Source organism: Telopea speciosissima, chromosome 9 (genome assembly GCF_018873765.1).
Source record: "Telopea speciosissima isolate NSW1024214 ecotype Mountain lineage chromosome 9, Tspe_v1, whole genome shotgun sequence".
In the NCBI taxonomy this organism is placed as follows: domain Eukaryota; kingdom Viridiplantae; phylum Streptophyta; class Magnoliopsida; order Proteales; family Proteaceae; genus Telopea; species Telopea speciosissima.
The window spans coordinates 46,694,047-46,711,372 of NC_057924.1; the positions used below are offsets into that span (position 1 = coordinate 46,694,047).

Consider the following 17,326-nt stretch of genomic DNA (forward strand, 5'->3'; position numbering starts at 1 on the left):
AGATGTGCGGCAAGCAACCATTTTGGCATAGCTCCCATCTTCTTCCCTTCCCCTCTCATTCCTCTTCCACTTCTACTTCTTCCCTCTTTCTTCCTCCTCCTCCTTCTCTTGTCTCTTCTCCTCCATGATTTTGGGGAGGGGGAGAGATAAGTGAATCGGAGGGATTCTTTTAGCTTTAAGGGGGTAGAAGGGTCCTTAGGGTGTGTTTGGTTAGGAGTCTTAGAATGTAGTTGGGTCCTTAGGCTTAAAATGTGTTTTGGGTTAGGCATTAGGCCATGTTTGGTCCAAGTCATGGCCCTTAGGTCCATTTAGTTAATTAGGGTCTGTTTGGGTTGGGTCCAAGCCTCACTTAGACTTATTGGCCCTTAGGTCTTATTTGGTTTTAGCTAGGTTATTAAAACCCATTATTTCCCTAAGTTAGGCTTTGTGTGCCCCACTTGACCAATAAATGGTAGGGGTAGGGGTCCACAGGGTCTAAGAGTTAAATTAAGGTGTCCGAGACACGGGTATGTGGGTCCCACAGGAAAACTAGCCAAGAAGACTGATGACAGCAAGGGTGGATCCTTGAGCGAATTTAGTAAGAGTGAGTCCATTCGTGACTCCGGTGCTACTGTGATGGCCCAAACTTCAAGGAAAGTGGCGGGGCTTTGGCCCACACTTCCAAAACTTCGAGGGGCTTCTTTTTATGGTATTTCCAGTTCAAGGTCATCAATGTTGGTCATAGCCATAAGGCATTATCTATTGGGTAAGGTCTGGATTGCCCCGGGGTATAATGGGATATTTGGGGTGCGGGTGTAACATCCCCCCAACCTTATTAAAAAATTTATCCTCAAAATTTGAGGCAACCCGGGTCTCCAGGGCGAAGGCTTGTTGAACAACAATACCTCTAAATGCCCATTAACTCAAGGTCGAGTCAAGATAAGGTAGTGTCTAGTTGACACAACAGGTCACAGACTCACAGGGTCACATTACCACAGGGATGTGGTCCACAGTAACCTAGGCTCCGTTTAATCTTTTAGAGCCGGTGGTCATAATATACCAGTAGGTCATAGGGATATCACTTAGTTTAGAAACCCAAGGAACTTCCTGTTCTAGGTGGCTTAGTCTAGTGTGTAGGGTACCACTCTGATCTTCATAACTCTGGTCACACTTGGGTTACAGGACTCAACCTGTCCAGTTCTCATTATAGGGTTCACACTCTGAATGCTGTCACTTCTGGCTATCTCACTACCTCGCCCAACTTTAGAATGATTTGGAATATTGATCGAATCTCCTACTATTCACTCCCAATACGGAGGGAACGCATTTGGTGACCCATTACTCCATTCATATCTGTCGTTGGAGAAGGTCTTATTACCTCCTTCAGTTTCAGCCTTCAAAGTTTTTAAACCCATCTCATGGTGACTTTACATGGAAAAATTCCTTTATGGTTTTCTTTTGAGAGCCAAACAACCTCCTATGGTAGGTCTAAGTCAACTCATGCTAATTAATTTACCCAGCCATTATTAAGTTCATTAACTATTAACCCATGATCAACATGACCAAGGGTCAGGGCTTAACTAAGTGATCACAGTAAGGCCTAGGTAAGGTCATACTTGTAGTACCAGAGGATCACTCTAGTCACATAAGTCAAAGGTCTTAAGGGGTATACCTATATACATATCACATCAATACATAGGCAAAAATTCAAGAATTACATTCATATCCCTATGGATATATCTGTCATCTAGGTCAAATCACAAGAACCAAAAGTTCTCGAGTACGGTTTGCTAAGTCTTTTAGAAGAATCACTCACGGTGTAGGACTCCCTCTATGAGTCTAAACATGGTTTGGAAAACCAAGTAAAGTACAAATAGAGTCATCACTAACTTAAGGTGTCATGAATGGCCTCCAATTACACATGGCCTCTGTGGCTCATTCAAAGGAACCAGTCCAAGTCAGCCCATTACTTTTCTTTACTTAATATCTACCCACAGGGTTAGGCTTCCTATTCATAAAGCTTGAGTCCATCAATCCACGGGGTCTAAGGGTCTTCATCCCCAAGAGTTACTCTTCTCCCTTTTAGGTAAGAGGGGAGTCACATCGCACATTATTGCCTGTCATTCCTTATTGGCTGGTCTGGCCGATGTAGGCCCAAGAACATAGACATCATGGTTTGCATCTAAGGCAAGCAATTAACTATGCATGGCCAAGTAAAATGGGTGTCCAACCTAGGGCATAGGCATTGAATCATCACACAAGGGGGTGGTCAAAAGGTCTCAAAAGTCTAGGGATTAAATTCTAAAAGAACAGCGAGAGGACTCACGAGCGGTATCAGTGCTCTGGTTCCGTTCATGTTTTCCTGGCAAGACAAGGAGAGCGGACTAATGGGCAGATGCGGAATGTGAATCCGTTCGTTCGTCCGTTCTCAGAAGCCAAAAGTTCAAGAGAATATGAATCAATCGGATCTACGGGCAGACTCATGGCAGTGGATCCGTTTGTTGTTCCGATCAGTTATAAAGTCATAATTTTTCAAATTTTGTATGTGGCGGATTGACGAGCGGAGTCACGATAACTGATTCCGTTCGTTCGTCCGTTCGAGGAATTTAAAAAAAAAATAGAACCGTGAGTTTCAAAACTCACTTTGGCTCCAAGAGAAAACACAACCACAGGGAGAGGGGAAAAGGCTCTACAGATTTCTTAAGGAGTTCTCTTGCAAGTTCAAGCCTCAAAGATCACTTCTCAATCGATCAAGGTAAAATTTCTCTTCTCCATTTTCCTTTCAATCCTCTATTCTTCTCATTGAGAGATTTTGCTTGTGTCTCTTCATCTTCTCCTTCATTTCTCCTTGGATTTGTGATAACTCATCCCAAGTATGATCATGTCTTGACTTTGCTTGCATTTTTATGGCCATATATACCATGTTCATGCCAAAATCGATTGAGACTAAGGCCTTGGGTTTGATTCAAGCTCTAACTATCAATGGCACTATAGGGATGGCTTCTTACTTGTTCATTGTGTCTTTTCAAACATTTTAGAGATTGCTTAACTTGCTTAGTTAGTTATCTTGGATTGGTCCTAGGCCTTGATTTGGATAACTCTTCAGCTCCTTCATGCTTGAGAAATCTTTCAAGATCGTATTTATCCATTACATGTATCTAGGCTTTGTCAAATCATTCTATTGATACACCATCAAGTACACATTTTTTTTTTATACATTGCATAACAATAGGTAAATTCCTTGGAGTCTATCTTCTTCTCTTGATAGTTCATCCTCTTAAGGTATTTCCCAAATGCATTTTATATTCTTAGGATTATTTACACAATTCTTAGTATTCATTTTCTTTCCTCAACAATTGTTCTTGCCTCAAGTTGGGATATTCCATTCCATAACTTGTTTGTTTGACATATAATGGGGTGTAAGAAATTCAACATATGCTCATTGCTTACTTCAATCCCATCCTTCACATCCACACATAAGGGTTACACATGGAGCTTGTTTGCATGTAAATCTTGTCTCTTCTTCTGTCTCTATACACATCTTCAATGATTTGCTCACGCTCCCATTATATATTATTACTTTATATCACATTTATATGCACTCCTCCTTTGATTTTCCTCTCACATATGGTCTTCCCTCCAAATCATCTTCACATTACTTAGGCATTTTACTTTTTCAAACTCATTTATCAATCTCATACCTCATTATTCCATTTTGACTTACCTTCTTGCTATTCTACTTGGTGTTGCCTCATGTATGCAGGTGACCTCATGACTCCAAAAAGAAAGAGGGATAATGCTATCGTGCCTGCTATCCCTATCACCCACCGGGTGTCTCAGTTGACCATTGAAGGAGCCGAGGGACACTCCCGGGGACGTTTTTTGAGCAGGAGAATCCTCATGGAAAGGGATATAACCATGGAGGAAATGATAGCGTACTAGGTGGAGACTAGATTTGAGAGGTTGGAATGGTCCAACATGCTAGTTTTGCCTGAGTTCTACTACCCTGCTCTGATCAGAGAGTTCTACTCAAAATTGCTGCTGTCAGAGGGAGATGATGGTGATCTCAGACTGACTACTTTAGTAAAGGGAGTCGCCATTAGCTTTACCACTGAAGAATTGGGAATCATCCTTGATGTTTTGGCAGAAGGGAAAAAGGTTTACTATTCTTCGGACAGCCACCCAGACCAAAGCCTGTGCCCGGAAGAGAGTAAGGAGTTGTTTCAAGTTCTAACAAACAATAGGTACAAAAAGAATAAAGATCTCTCCAAATTTCCTCCTTCCCAGCGGGTCCTTATTTTCATTGCCAAAACAAATCTGGTTCCCTCTAAGGCGCGCAACACACACCCTTCTCTGATGTTCGCGGTATTGGCTCACTCCCTATATACTGGCCAACTTGTTTGTCTTCCTTATATAACCATGAAACACATGGCTTGTACTGTTATGGATTCCACTCGAAGGCATGTACTGCCCTACGGTCGATTACTCACTTGGGTTTTCCTCTGCTTTGAGGTTGATCTTGATCAGGAACCCAAGAAGTCAAGCACTCGGGAGCCTATTGGGTTAGACACCCTGCGAGAGATGAACCTATACCCTATTTATGATAGTGCAGGGGGACAGATTCAGCATGGTAAGGGAAAAGAAATCAAAGATGATGAGGAAAATGACAGTGATACCGATTTTGAACTCAGGGGTCCCAAACCATTTGCAGCAGGTACCTCAAGGGTCACAGGGGGAGGTAATGACTTATCAATGGCCATCAAGCGGTTGGACGTACAAGTAGCAGACGGCTTCAATAGGATCGGGAAACAACTAAATGCCCAGGCTTGGCGTATGGCGGATATAGAGCGAGGGATAGACGACATCAATTCTTCCTCGATCGTGGTGGTGACACCAATGCCGATGACTAACTTTGCTCTTCCTCCGAATTTCTTAGAAATTATCTTATCAGTTCTCTTAGTCTCTTGCCCTTGATGGGTACTCTGTGGAACTATCTTCATTTTATTTCCCTTTAGCTTCTTGCATTTCTTTTCTCTCTTCCTTTTTCTTTTGATCAAAATTGTGAGAATTCTGGGAACCTTCAGAATTAATAGATGCATACAATGATCTTGCGTAGCCACTAACAGGTGTTTTGAGTCAGAAAGGTGAAATCTAATATTTAAACTGCAGAGGGCACAGATATGCCCAAACAGGAATTGATGCAATCATGGTTGGGTTTAAAATCTGGGTTAAGCAGAATAGAGTCACAGGCGTCAAATGGTGAAGAACATTAGTTGCCTCCAGGGAAGTTAAATTCTTTGGAATAGTTGTATTTAGCGTTATATATATATATATAAAAAATTAATTTCCACTTTTAGATCATTGTGGATTATTATGGTTGGTTAAGTTTAATCCGTTACTGATAATAAATTATAACATATATATATACCCATCTAGTATCTATCTAAGACTCAACCCGACAATCACACAATTGTAGCTTAACAGCCTACGTTTCAAGTTCTAGGTTCCAGGTTGTTTATTGTCATCTAGGTTCTTATTTCATCACAATCAATCTTCTCCCTATGTCTGCACACAATCATTTATGTTCTTGAGATTTTTAATTCAGAACCTAAATTGTGGAGAGTAAATCAAGTGATTACGTCTAGACTGTGATCGGTGCAGAGCATCATTGCTCTGATACCACATAAGGGTATGACTAGGATAATCACACATCATCCCAACACCTACCAGGATCGCAGATACAGTGTCCCAAGCCACAGTCTACCCTGTCATCACATTATGATGACAGAAAGGAACGTATCGAAAGGAATAAATCGTTCCAATCACAGAGTTAGCGGAAGCGAAATTAAAGTCAAATATGTGAAATTATAGAGCATCGATTCTCTAATGATAGCACATAGTACCATAACAGTGTTCGTAACCATTCAATCTCTCCTAATAATTAAACATACAGTTTATACATGGTTGTGGAATGAATACAGAACTTAAATAAATAAACAATTGCCCCAAGGGCACAAATTCTTGGGTGATCTACATCCAAGTCACGGTCATCAACTCCACTTGATTCACATCCAACGGTGCTCTTCAAGAGGCTATCTGCATATAAACTAAAAAGTGGTTGTACAACGGGGTTAGCTACACTAGCTAGTGAGGGAGCAAAGGAGAATACGCACACATCACACAATCAATATCAAACAGAATGATGCATGCTAATGTTAGATTTATTTTTCACCTAACACACAATTCTACTGGTCAAGTATATGTTACTGTCATAACTCGGGAGACACTGAGGGTCACTTATCTTATCACCCCAGTGAAACCTCAATTATCACGAAAGGACCTCTGCCGATAGAAGCCATCATGACCACCCAGTGGCAAACCCCGATAGCCATCACTACCCCTATCCTAGCCTCTCCCATCTCCACAAACCACAGGTGCTCAGACTATCCAACACATAAATCCCTGTTGGCAAGGATCGTAACATAAGGGAACAAGCATCCTAGCCGCAGATATACTATATGCAAGTCCTATCGTCCCGAGAGGTATTTCGGGTGCATCAACGTCCCATTCCATCTAGTACCTGGGTACCAGCATGGCATGGCACATACAGATTAGAATAACATACAACAATTTTCATAATTAAATAAATTGGGGTTCCGATACCGGCACACCCGACACTATAGCCCGTTACAATGGTGAGCATAATATCACATTCATAACAGTTCACATATGAATAAAATGCAATGTGCACCATGCTTATAAATATACCATAGCATACTTAATATTAACAATTATATAATATTCAAACCCAACAAAGTCACCCAAAATCCACTCACCTAACTCGGGTGTCACTCGGCGTGATTGACATGAATCTCGCAGAACATCTAGTGTCATCCGACGTGGTTCACATGAATCTCACCGGTGTACCGACCAAACATACAAAAGAAATCATTAAAACAGGTATAGAGGGGTCCTATGCTAGGCCCTCAAGGTTAAAATCAAGTTTCAACCAAGACAGCACGAGCGGACTCACGGGCGGTCTCAGCAGAGGTGAAGCCGCCCCTGACTTGGTTCAAGCCAACAGGTAAAATTAGAGCGAGCGGACCCACGAACAGAACTTCGTAGTTGAATCCAATCGTTGATCCTTTCAACACCTGAGACACACTTAAAAGGGAGCAGATCCACGAGCGGATGTGCTTCTTGGGTCCACCCCTGTATTCGTTCGATTTCTTAAGACATACCCGAGAGCAACAGGCCCCGGGCGGAGGCAAACAGAGTGAATCCATGCCTTCGTCCGCTCAGGCTAACATACAGGGTTTATACTGGGTGTACTGACGGGCGGTACCATTATAGATGGATCCGATCGCTCATTCGTCGGCAGTCTCTTTTGAGATTTCAAGGAGTTTCAGCTCCAGCTTGGAGCTTGGAGCTCCTCAGCACCTCAGAACCTCAGAAACAGGGGAGGGGTGTCTTAGCCTTCCTAGGGTCACTAGAACCTAGGCTTAACCCCATGGATTCAAGATCCTACAAGGTTTGGTCTCAATTAGGGTCCAAGGGTTGGGTTTCAAGTTCAAAACCAGGGGTTCTACAGCCATGGCTGCAAATGCAGCACCAAGGGGTTCAAACCATACCTAGGTCTGCTCCATTAGAGCTCCAATTAGGGACCGAGCTTCATCTTGAGTCCTAAATGGAACTCTAGGTCAATCCAAGCTCATGGGATCTACCAAAATCAAAGGAGAAATGGGGGAGAGCTAGGTTTGGGAGGCTTACCTTGGTGAGATCCTCCAATGGAGGAGTGGAGTCCAAGGCTAGGTGAGCCCCCTTGGTCTCTTCCCTTCCTTTCCATCTCTTCTCCTTCACCTCCTTCTTCCTTCTTGGTCCGGTCAGCAAGAGAAGGAGATGTGGGGTAGCCAGCCATTTTGGCATAGCTCCCATCTTCTTCCCTTCCCCTCTCATTCATCTTCCACTTCTACTTCTTCCCTCTTTCTTCCTCCTCCTCCTCCTTCTCTTGTCTCTTCTCCTCCACGGTTTTGGGGAGGGGGAGAGATAAGTGAATGGGAGGGATTCTTTTAGCTTTAAGGGGGTAGAAGGGTCCTTAGGGTGTGTTTGGTTAGGGGTCTTAGAATGTAGTTGGGTCTTTATGCTTAAAATATGTTTTGGGTTAGGCATTGGACCATGTTTGGTCCAAGTCATGGCCCTTAGGTCCATTTAGTTAATTAGGGTCTGTTTGGGTTGGGTCCAAGCCTCACTTACACTTATTGGCCCTTAGGTTTTGTTTGGTTTTAGCTAGGTTATTAAAATCTATTATTTTCCTAAGTTAGGCTTTGTGGGTCCCACTTGACCAATAAATGGTAGGGGTAGGGGTCCATAGGGTCCAAGAGTTAAATTAAGATGTCCGGGACACGGGCATGTGGGTCCCACAGGAAAACTAGCCAAGAAGACTGATGACAGCACGGGCGGATCCTCGAGCAGATTCAATAAGAGTGAGTCCATTCGTGACTCCGGTGCTGCTGTCATGGCCCAAACTTCAAGAAAAGTGGCGGGGCTTTGGCCCACACTTCCAAAACTTTGAGTGGCTTCTTTTTATGGTATTTCTAGTTCAAGGTCATCAGTGTTGGTCATAGCCATAATACATTATCCATTGTGTAAGGTCTGGATTGCCCAGGGGTATAAGGGGATATTTGGGGTGCGGGTGTAACAGTTAGTGTTTGATTAACTCTGTTCTTTTCTGGCTTTCTGTTAAGAGAATTAAGAGGGAATATGAAATGTGTTTATTGTGCTTCTGTTTCGTGTTTTGTGGGAGTCCAGAAATGTTGTAATAGGTTGTAGAATGCGCAACAAAACATCAGTTGAGTTCTTTTCACCTTCTTTTAGGACAATATATCATGTTCAGTTATCAAGCCATGAATATTAGTGATATCCTTTTGGCAATTTTGAGGGGTTTGTCTATGTTTTAACTTATAATTTGAGGACAATCAAATCCATCTTGTGTATAAAATGTTGTGGTCACGTGATCATGGCATAATAAGTGTCAAGCAGGATGAAAAATATCACTAGAGAATGTTATATAGTTTTAGTTGATTGTCTTCTTCAATTTACTTTTATCAACTGTATTATACTTGCAGTGATTGCTAGATCTCATGGTGCCATTGGTTGCTAGATCCTCCCAAGTTTTACTGTTGGATGGATCATGAAGAAAATATATGGTTCCTATTTAATCAGGCATAGTTGTCAAGGCAGCCCAAGGCAATGGAGGGTGCCTTAGTGCTTAGGTGACAAGGCGCTTAAGAGTTATTTTTTATTTCTCCTTTTTTCTAACATTATTTAGTATACTATAATATATACCTTATATAATAAAAAAATCAACATTATGCCATATCAAGTCATCAAAATCAATATTATGCCACATCGCGTTATAAAAAATCAACATTAAGTCATCAAAACTCAATATTAAGCTACATCAACCATAAAAATCAACATATAACTAGAAGACAACAAAACTGAAGAAGCAAGCTATTGAAAGTTTGAAACATTCAAAACATACTATTGGTTTATGGGCCAACAAATGTAACTTGCAGTTTCGGACCAACTAATTTTTTATTGGGGATTTGTGTTGGGCATTTTGGTGCATGATGTATTGGGCTCCACAGAAATTGATTCTTAGAACAAACACAATTTAGAATGTTGTTTATTTATAGAAATGCCATTTGAATCTTACTTTTTCTCTACTGAGAGTTAGTGGAAAGTAAATTAAAGTTAAATTGGGACGTGAAGGATTGCATTCATATTTAAATAATTAGATTGAACATGGTTATGAGATTCTAAATTAAATAAAAATTTATGAGATGCATGTTGTGGATGTATGATATTTTCTCTCCCCCTTCGATTCAAAATTATGTATTCCCCTTAGGCAAACCTTATTGGAACTTTGTTTTTTCCAAAGTTTCTTTAACTAGAATGTGATTTTTAATATTAATTATTGATAATGTGATGATCAATGTGGCAGAGGCGCAGAGCGAAAGTATAATGGATATGGGAACCAATGATTGCTATATTCGAATTTATCAAGTAGGAGTATTAATTGTTAATATTCATCGTTTTTTATCAACTCAATTTCATCGTTTCTGTTCAAGTCAATTTGACGGACACCGTAGTTGAATTGGAACAGTCCCATAACCATGACAACTTTAATTTAAGAGTTAAATTATTTTACAAGAGATGTATTTATTCATGTGATGGATATGAGATGTGATGTGAATTTTACATATGATGTATAACATATGTGATGTGTTTGTGTAATTATTCCGTTTTATCCCTCATCTGTGAAAACAAACGATACGAAAGCTTTTAACCGATAAGATTATGCGGCATCCTATCAGTGGTGGGTGTGAGAATCTCCTTCACAAGCTCTTGTATAACTCCCAAAGGATAATACTTGAGTTCTGATTGGAGGCCATTCACATCCATCTCACATGTGATAAGGGCCACACAATGAGTGAGAGCGCCATGTCAAAATAGGAGGACATTTTGCATTATGTGATTCATCCAGAACGGATAGGTATGCACTTGGCTTGAGTGTGTGTCAGCTTAAAGGAATGGACAAAACTCAGGTGGCCGAAAATATTAGAGGTAAAATCCCTCACGAAGGGAAATGACGAACAACATAGTCCTAATAAAAACATGTACAATAAACTCCCAAAAGTTAAGTTTTGTTTGTTAAGGATTAATTGACTCTGAATCACATTTATGGTTATGAGGAAAGCTTAAAGTGCATAGTACCATTGAATATTGTTGTACTTACACTCTGCATTTTGTTTATGTTCAACGATTATTTTCAGTAGATAATGCCACAAAGGAAAGGTGTTTTTAACAAGGGATCAGAATAAGGACACAAAGGGAGGATCAACCTAAGTCTTACCATGAGGTCCCTTGTTAATGTATTATTTTTCCAAAAGGACTAAACCAAATATTATTCATAGTACCTTATGTGTCTAGCTAGGCTGATCCTCCAACGATTAAGGAATGAGGTATTCAGAATAAAACCACAAACGGAAAGTGTTTTCACTTAACAAATAAGATCATTCAAAATGAAATTGTCACATTTACCTGGTTAGCTTAAAAAATAACAAGCCGGATGAAGCTACAAACGGAGCCTTAGTCTTAACTAACTATCATTTGTTGGTTAGACCAACTGATATGTGGTGTGTGGACTCCGGATCCACTGTCCATGTTTGAAATATGTTGTAAGGATTCAAGGTGATGTGAAAGGTTCTAAGAAATGAGATACAGCTAACCGTCAGGATGGGAGACGATGCCAATGTTGTTTTAGTTGTCACATGTTATATTCACTATAGTAATGATGGAACTTTTGTACGTACTTAATAATGTTAGGGAAAGGGATGGGTATGCTAACACCCTTTGTGTCTATCTCTTTCTTTTTCTTTTTGAAATGACTCCCTTACCCCTTAGGGAGGAAGAGAGAGATAAACACATAAGGTACTAGCATACAATATACCGTTAGCATATCGAGCTTTTCTGTTATTATGTTCTAGTTTTAAGAAAAAATTGATTTTTTTTTCTAGACTAATCGATTTTGGTTATACATTCAATTTTAACTCTGATTTGATCATTAAATAAGAAGGCAAGTTTGTTGCTTTTGGTTTTCATCAAAATGGTTTGTATTTTCTCAAATTGGTTGATAGAATCTAAAAGTTCCAACATGGTTACTAACGTTTCAAAGAGGAAGCACTATCATGAAAAACTTACATACTTATGACATCTTAGATTAGGCCATATTGGAGCAGATAAGATTAACATGTTAGTAGGGGATGGACCTTTAGATTGTCTAAGGTTCAATCCTATCCAACCTGTGAATCTTGTTTGCAAGGGAAAAATGACCAAGAAGCCCTTTCCTAAGAAGGGAGGAAGAGTTGATGATGTGTTAGATTTGATTCACTTTGACGTGTGTAGACCCATGAATATTCAAGTTGGTTATAAATTTGAATACTTTGTTACTTTTACTGATGATTACTCTTGATATAGATATGTTTATCTAATGCATTAGAAATTGGAAACCTTTGAAAAGTTGAAAGAATTCTGAGCAATGTTTGTGAACCAATTAAGGAAACGTATAAAGTGCCTTAGAATGATATTGTATCTCGAGGGGGAGAGTATTCATCTAATCAGTTTGTGGATCATATACATAAGAATGATATTGAATCTCAGTTGAGTGGAACGCTATAACAAATTGGTGTTTCAGAGAGAAGGAACCGAACCTTGTTGAACATGGTTTGTTCCATGCTCATATATAATGTTCCCTGTATCTTTTTGGGGTCTTACGTTAGAGACAACTCTACATTTTGAATAGAGTTTCGAATAAGTCTATGCAAAAAACTCCCTATGAGTTGTAGACTAGACACAAGTCAACTATAACATCTTAGGGTTTGGGGCTACATTGCACACTTGAACAAACAATTAACAGACGGACTGGTTCTGGAACTGATAGATGTCACTTTCTTCGATACCCTAAGACCACTAAGGGGTATTACTTTTATAAACCCAAAGATCAAAACATAATAGTTAACATACTCCGTGAGCTTGCTAACTACTTTGCGACCACCTTGCAGTTGAGCTGGTCTACAACCACCGTTGCTTGCTTGTTCTGGTGATCAAAAACCACCCTAAACGAGTTTTGGTTTTCTTTACACCTTGATTAACAATTAGCCTGATCATAGATGACCCTGCGGTCGAGTTGGTCTCCTATACATGACATTTAAGGATGTAAACGGATTGAATTCGATCAGATAGTAGCATTATCATATTCGTTTCCGATTATATTTGGACAGATTCAAATAATATCCTATTAGTTTTCAGACGGGTTCAGATAGTTTTCGGAAAATATTTTTTTTAATACGGATTCTCCTAAATGGATATGAACGCAAATCGAATATGAATTTTTGACTATCCATTGACATCTTTACCATTTTTTTGATGAGGGTTAGGTTTGAGACTTGAGAGCTCAGTAACTACTTGAGAGTTCAGTAACTACCCTTTCTTCTACTCTTCTTAGTCTTTGATTTTCTAACGTTTTTTACTTTTGATTTTATTTTGTATTTATTTTAATATATATGTGATTCCATGTATCACAGTGCATAACACAATATATATAAACCAATAGAAAATCTAGAAAAAGAATCAAATTATCTTAACTTATAAAATTATAAAAATAAGAAAACAAAATCCAATAAGGTAATAATTGGATAGACAGAGACAAAGATATATTTTAGATATTTTATTACCGTTGGATTGCTAAACGAATAGGCTAATAATTGATCGGATAGAGGAATTATCATATTATATCCGATTAGTTTTCAGACGGATTCGAAATCTCCTAAACGGGTATAGACACGGATCGAATAATGATTTCAAATATCTGTTGACATCCTTAAGGACATTTCTTGAGGAGGATATGATCACTCCCAAATCTAAGCTAGTGGTCATCTATCAGTGATGATACTTTGCCAGTACCGACTAAAATTTATCACTAAGATTCCACATACTATGGAACCACCTAGTGAGCCTCGACGTAATGGGAGGACTGTTAAACTTTTAGTTCGATAAACCTTACTCATTGAGGATGATGAAAAATTAGAAGAATTCCACATGATTTCTGATTCTTCGGATTCTAATTCCAATAACTATAGTGAAAAATTAGGTGATATAGACACACACCATTAGATTGATGCGATGAGTTCTAAGATTGATTCTATTGATTCTAATCATGTCTAGACTCCTATGGATCCACTAGAAGGTTGTTGGTCCATTGGCAGTAGTGGTAATTGTGTTGTTATTGTTGGCAACCAAGTGCAAACAAATTAGGAGATGTTTTTTGTTGGAAGTGTTCAGGGGCATTTTAGTTCTCTTACATTTCTCAGGGGCAAAATGATAATTTGGCACAGCTAATAAGCAAGTGATAGTACTCATTACGATGATGGTAGTGTGTTGGCAAGTGTTTATGTGCTTATTCCTCCTTATTTTGAGGAGAGAGAAAGTAGAGAGAGAAAAAGGAGAGAGAAAATTGAGGTGGGCCCCACACACTGTGGACCCCACAAAGAGTGTCTAACATGACTGAGGTGGCAATCAAATGGTCAGACAGTGATAAGGTTGAGGTGATATGGCCGGGTATTGGTGTAGACAAAAGGAGATGCAAAATGGAGTATTTGCAACACTTTGAAAAGTATAGCATAAAAGTCTCTCCCATACTTAGCTAAAATTGGGCCAAGTTTTCCAAATGAGCAGGGGTTTTATTTGCAATTCATTAAGAATTTGATCTACAGGGACATGTATAGTTGAAGAGAATGACTTATTTATAAATGACATAAAGTTGAAAAGGGTTTATGTGAAATTTTTGAGAGTTTGGATTGCTAAGGGCATCAATTTATATTGAAGGTATTTGAATATACAAAGATTTCATTTCAAAGGATTCGATTGAGAGCAAAAGCTGGCACATCATATGTGACTCTTCCTTTTTTTGGAAAGTCACAAAGCTGAGCATTAAATGAAGGCTTCAATGCCTTTTTGGAGATCCTATATAATGAAATCACATTGGTTCTTGGATAAAGTGAAGAGATTTGAATTGTACCACCCTCTAGGAATCCGAAACGTGGCATCACCTTTTTCATGCTTGATTTTTTGTGAAGCTTTAAAAGCTTGGAATGCGTTCAACATGCTCTTGAGATTCTGATCTTTAAGCATTCATTGGCTCATGTCTCAGTGAAAGTGACAAGTCTAATGACCCATCTGACCCCATCTCTACGGCCATCAATGCACCTCATTGTCTTACTCCAATCTGACGGTCTACATTTAATATAATCTATGCTCCTCCATGGTCCCTCGATTCCATGCTTAGCCAGAACTTGGTACACGTGCATAAAAGATTCCAAATAAAATTTTATCATTTGCCGATCTTTGAAGCTCCATATCTTAGCCGTCCGATGTCCGTTTTGGGTGAATCACCTATCAAAAATTTTAGTAAAATACCCTCTTCATCCCTGCATCAAAAGAACTTGAAGAAAAGACTCAATATTTGGAGAAAAAAAATGTGGGAGAACTTTGAGAAAGCTTAGGTGATGAGTTGAAGAAGCTTGAACATGATTTTAATGGAGATTTTGATTGGGGTTTGATGCTCTTCGTCACTTGGAAGTCAGATTGACAACGTTTATGCATCGGTTGTTCAAAGTTTAACCTTCCAAGAGCATTGGTGGAGTACTTCAAGTGGCTTAGTCCACTTTGTGTCAGCTTGAGAACTTCAAGTGGTATCAGATCAGCAGGTTCCCCAGGGAGTTAAGCTTTACCGCTTTAGGTGTTTGACACAGAGATTGACAGTATGGTTTCACATGACAGTCACAGTGGACATGGTAGTAGGATTCCGTACTTTGATGGCATTAGTTACAACTTTTGGAAAATCAATATGAAAGTATATTTAAAGTCTCTTGGTTATGGTGTGTAGCTAGCAGTGAAGAATGGCTATACTCCACCTACCACAGACATTTTTGTTGAGTCTGAAATGAAGAAGTTGGAAAATGATGCCAAGGCACCGAATGCTCTCCATAGTTCTCTATCTATAAATGAGTTTACAAGGGTTGTAGGTTGTGCTACATCTAAGAAAATATGGGACAAGTTGCAGAGTATATATGAAGGTGATGAAAGAATTAAAGAAGCAAAGCTACAACACTACATGGCTCAATTTGAAGGTCTAAAGATGACTGAAGAAGAGACAATTGATGTATTTATGAACAGGGTGAATGAAATTGTCAACTCTATCAGAGGCCTAGGTGAGCAGATTACAGATGTAGTTGTAGTAAAGAAAATCCTTCGATCTGTACCTGAAATATACAATGCCAAGGTATCGGCCATTGAGGAATCAAAGAATCTAAATCAATTGAGTTTGAATGACTTACATGCAAATTTGACAGCCTATGAGATGAGGATGGTTAAGCCCAAGACCACAAGTAAAGAAGCAGCTTTCAAGACTATAAGCAAGATGAAGAGTTTGAAAATAACTGAAGGAAGTGATTCTGAAGACTCAAATGATGAGTTGATTGCCTACCTTGCTAAGAGGTTGAAGAAGGGACATGGTAAGTACAAGGAAAAACTTCCCTTGAAATGTTTCAATTGCGGTGGTATAGGACATTTTGCTTCAAAATGTCCTAAGAAAAGCAAAATCAACCTCTCTGATTATGAAGAAGAAAGTGAGCCAAAGAAGGGAAAGAAGAAGTATGTTACAAGGAAGAAAAACTACTTTAAGAAAAAAGTTTGATGACAAAGAAAGACAATAGCACTTCTGAGGAAGAATCAGATGAAGAAGAATCTGAAGATGAGAGATATGAAACATTGTTTATGGCCTATGGAAGCAACAACTCTCACAAGAGTTATGAAAAATCTGATGAAGAAGAGGAATTTGAAGGTCAATGTGACCTTGAGGCTAGACTATTTCATGCTTTAACAGAACTTAAAAAGGAAAGAAAGAAAAACAAGATTTTACAAAGCAACCTTGTAGAATCACAAGAAGAGATCACCCAGTTGAAGTCTACCGTTGAAGAACTAGTCAAGACAAATGATGACATGAATCTTAATCTCACTTCAAAAGTTGAGGCATGTGCTATATTTGAGGACCAAGTATTATCTCTAAGAGATTAATTTGAAAAGACTTGCAAGATGAATTATCTTACAGCAGCTACTTCATCTCCACCAGCTTCAGTGTTGAATTCTAAGGGAAAGGAAGTTAGCATTCAAGTGGAGGATCATTCCACTGACAGTGTTAAAGGTAATGTCTTGGATGAAATCTTAAGTTACCAAAGACCCCTACAAAACAAGACTGGACTTGGATATGAGAAAGACAACATATCTGGTGTTGTTAAAACAAAAGGATAGGGAACTACAAACAACCCTATGAGGTTTGTGAAGGAAAAATAGAAGAGCTCAAGATCTGAGAAGACTACTAAGAAGAAGACTAACAGTGATGGTTACACTATAGTTAATTACCAGAGGTACATGGGACATTCAGGTAATACTTGGCAGAGACATAACTACTTCTATGGTTATTGTTATGATTGCAACAGCTTTGGTCATAGGATGGTAGATTGTAGAAGACTAATTAAGCCCATGACAATTACTAGTAGAAATAAGTTTGCACCACTAGCACAAGAACCTGTTGAGTGCTACAGATGCTATAGGTTGGGTCATATTGCTGGAAATTGCAACATATTGCTTTCTTCTCAAATGCAAACAAATAGAACGTTTGCAAGATTTCCCCAACAAGAGCAACAACAAAGAAGAAAAATTGATG

The 17,326-nt window shown here is 39.1% G+C and overlaps 1 protein-coding gene across 1 annotated transcript; it reads left to right on the plus strand.

Moving 5' to 3' along the window:
* The first annotated feature begins 14,102 nt into the window (after positions 1-14,102).
* LOC122638968 lies at positions 14,103-16,297 on the plus strand. The gene is made up of 2 exons (XM_043831815.1): positions 14,103-14,147; positions 15,488-16,297. The coding sequence occupies exons 1-2, from the start codon at positions 14,103-14,105 to the stop codon at positions 16,295-16,297; spliced, it is 855 nt and encodes a 284-aa protein (XP_043687750.1).
* Positions 16,298-17,326: the final 1,029 nt, after the last annotated feature.

Excerpts from the sequence above, each read along its gene's own strand:
- LOC122638968 (XM_043831815.1), top strand. The coding sequence starts at position 14,103 with ATGACTGAGGTGGCAATCAAATGGTCAGACAGTGATAAGGTTGAG. Across the intron at positions 14,148-15,487 it reads CAGACAGTGATAAGGTTGAG|CTAGCAGTGAAGAATGGCTA; the intron begins GTGATATGGCCG and ends TATGGTGTGTAG.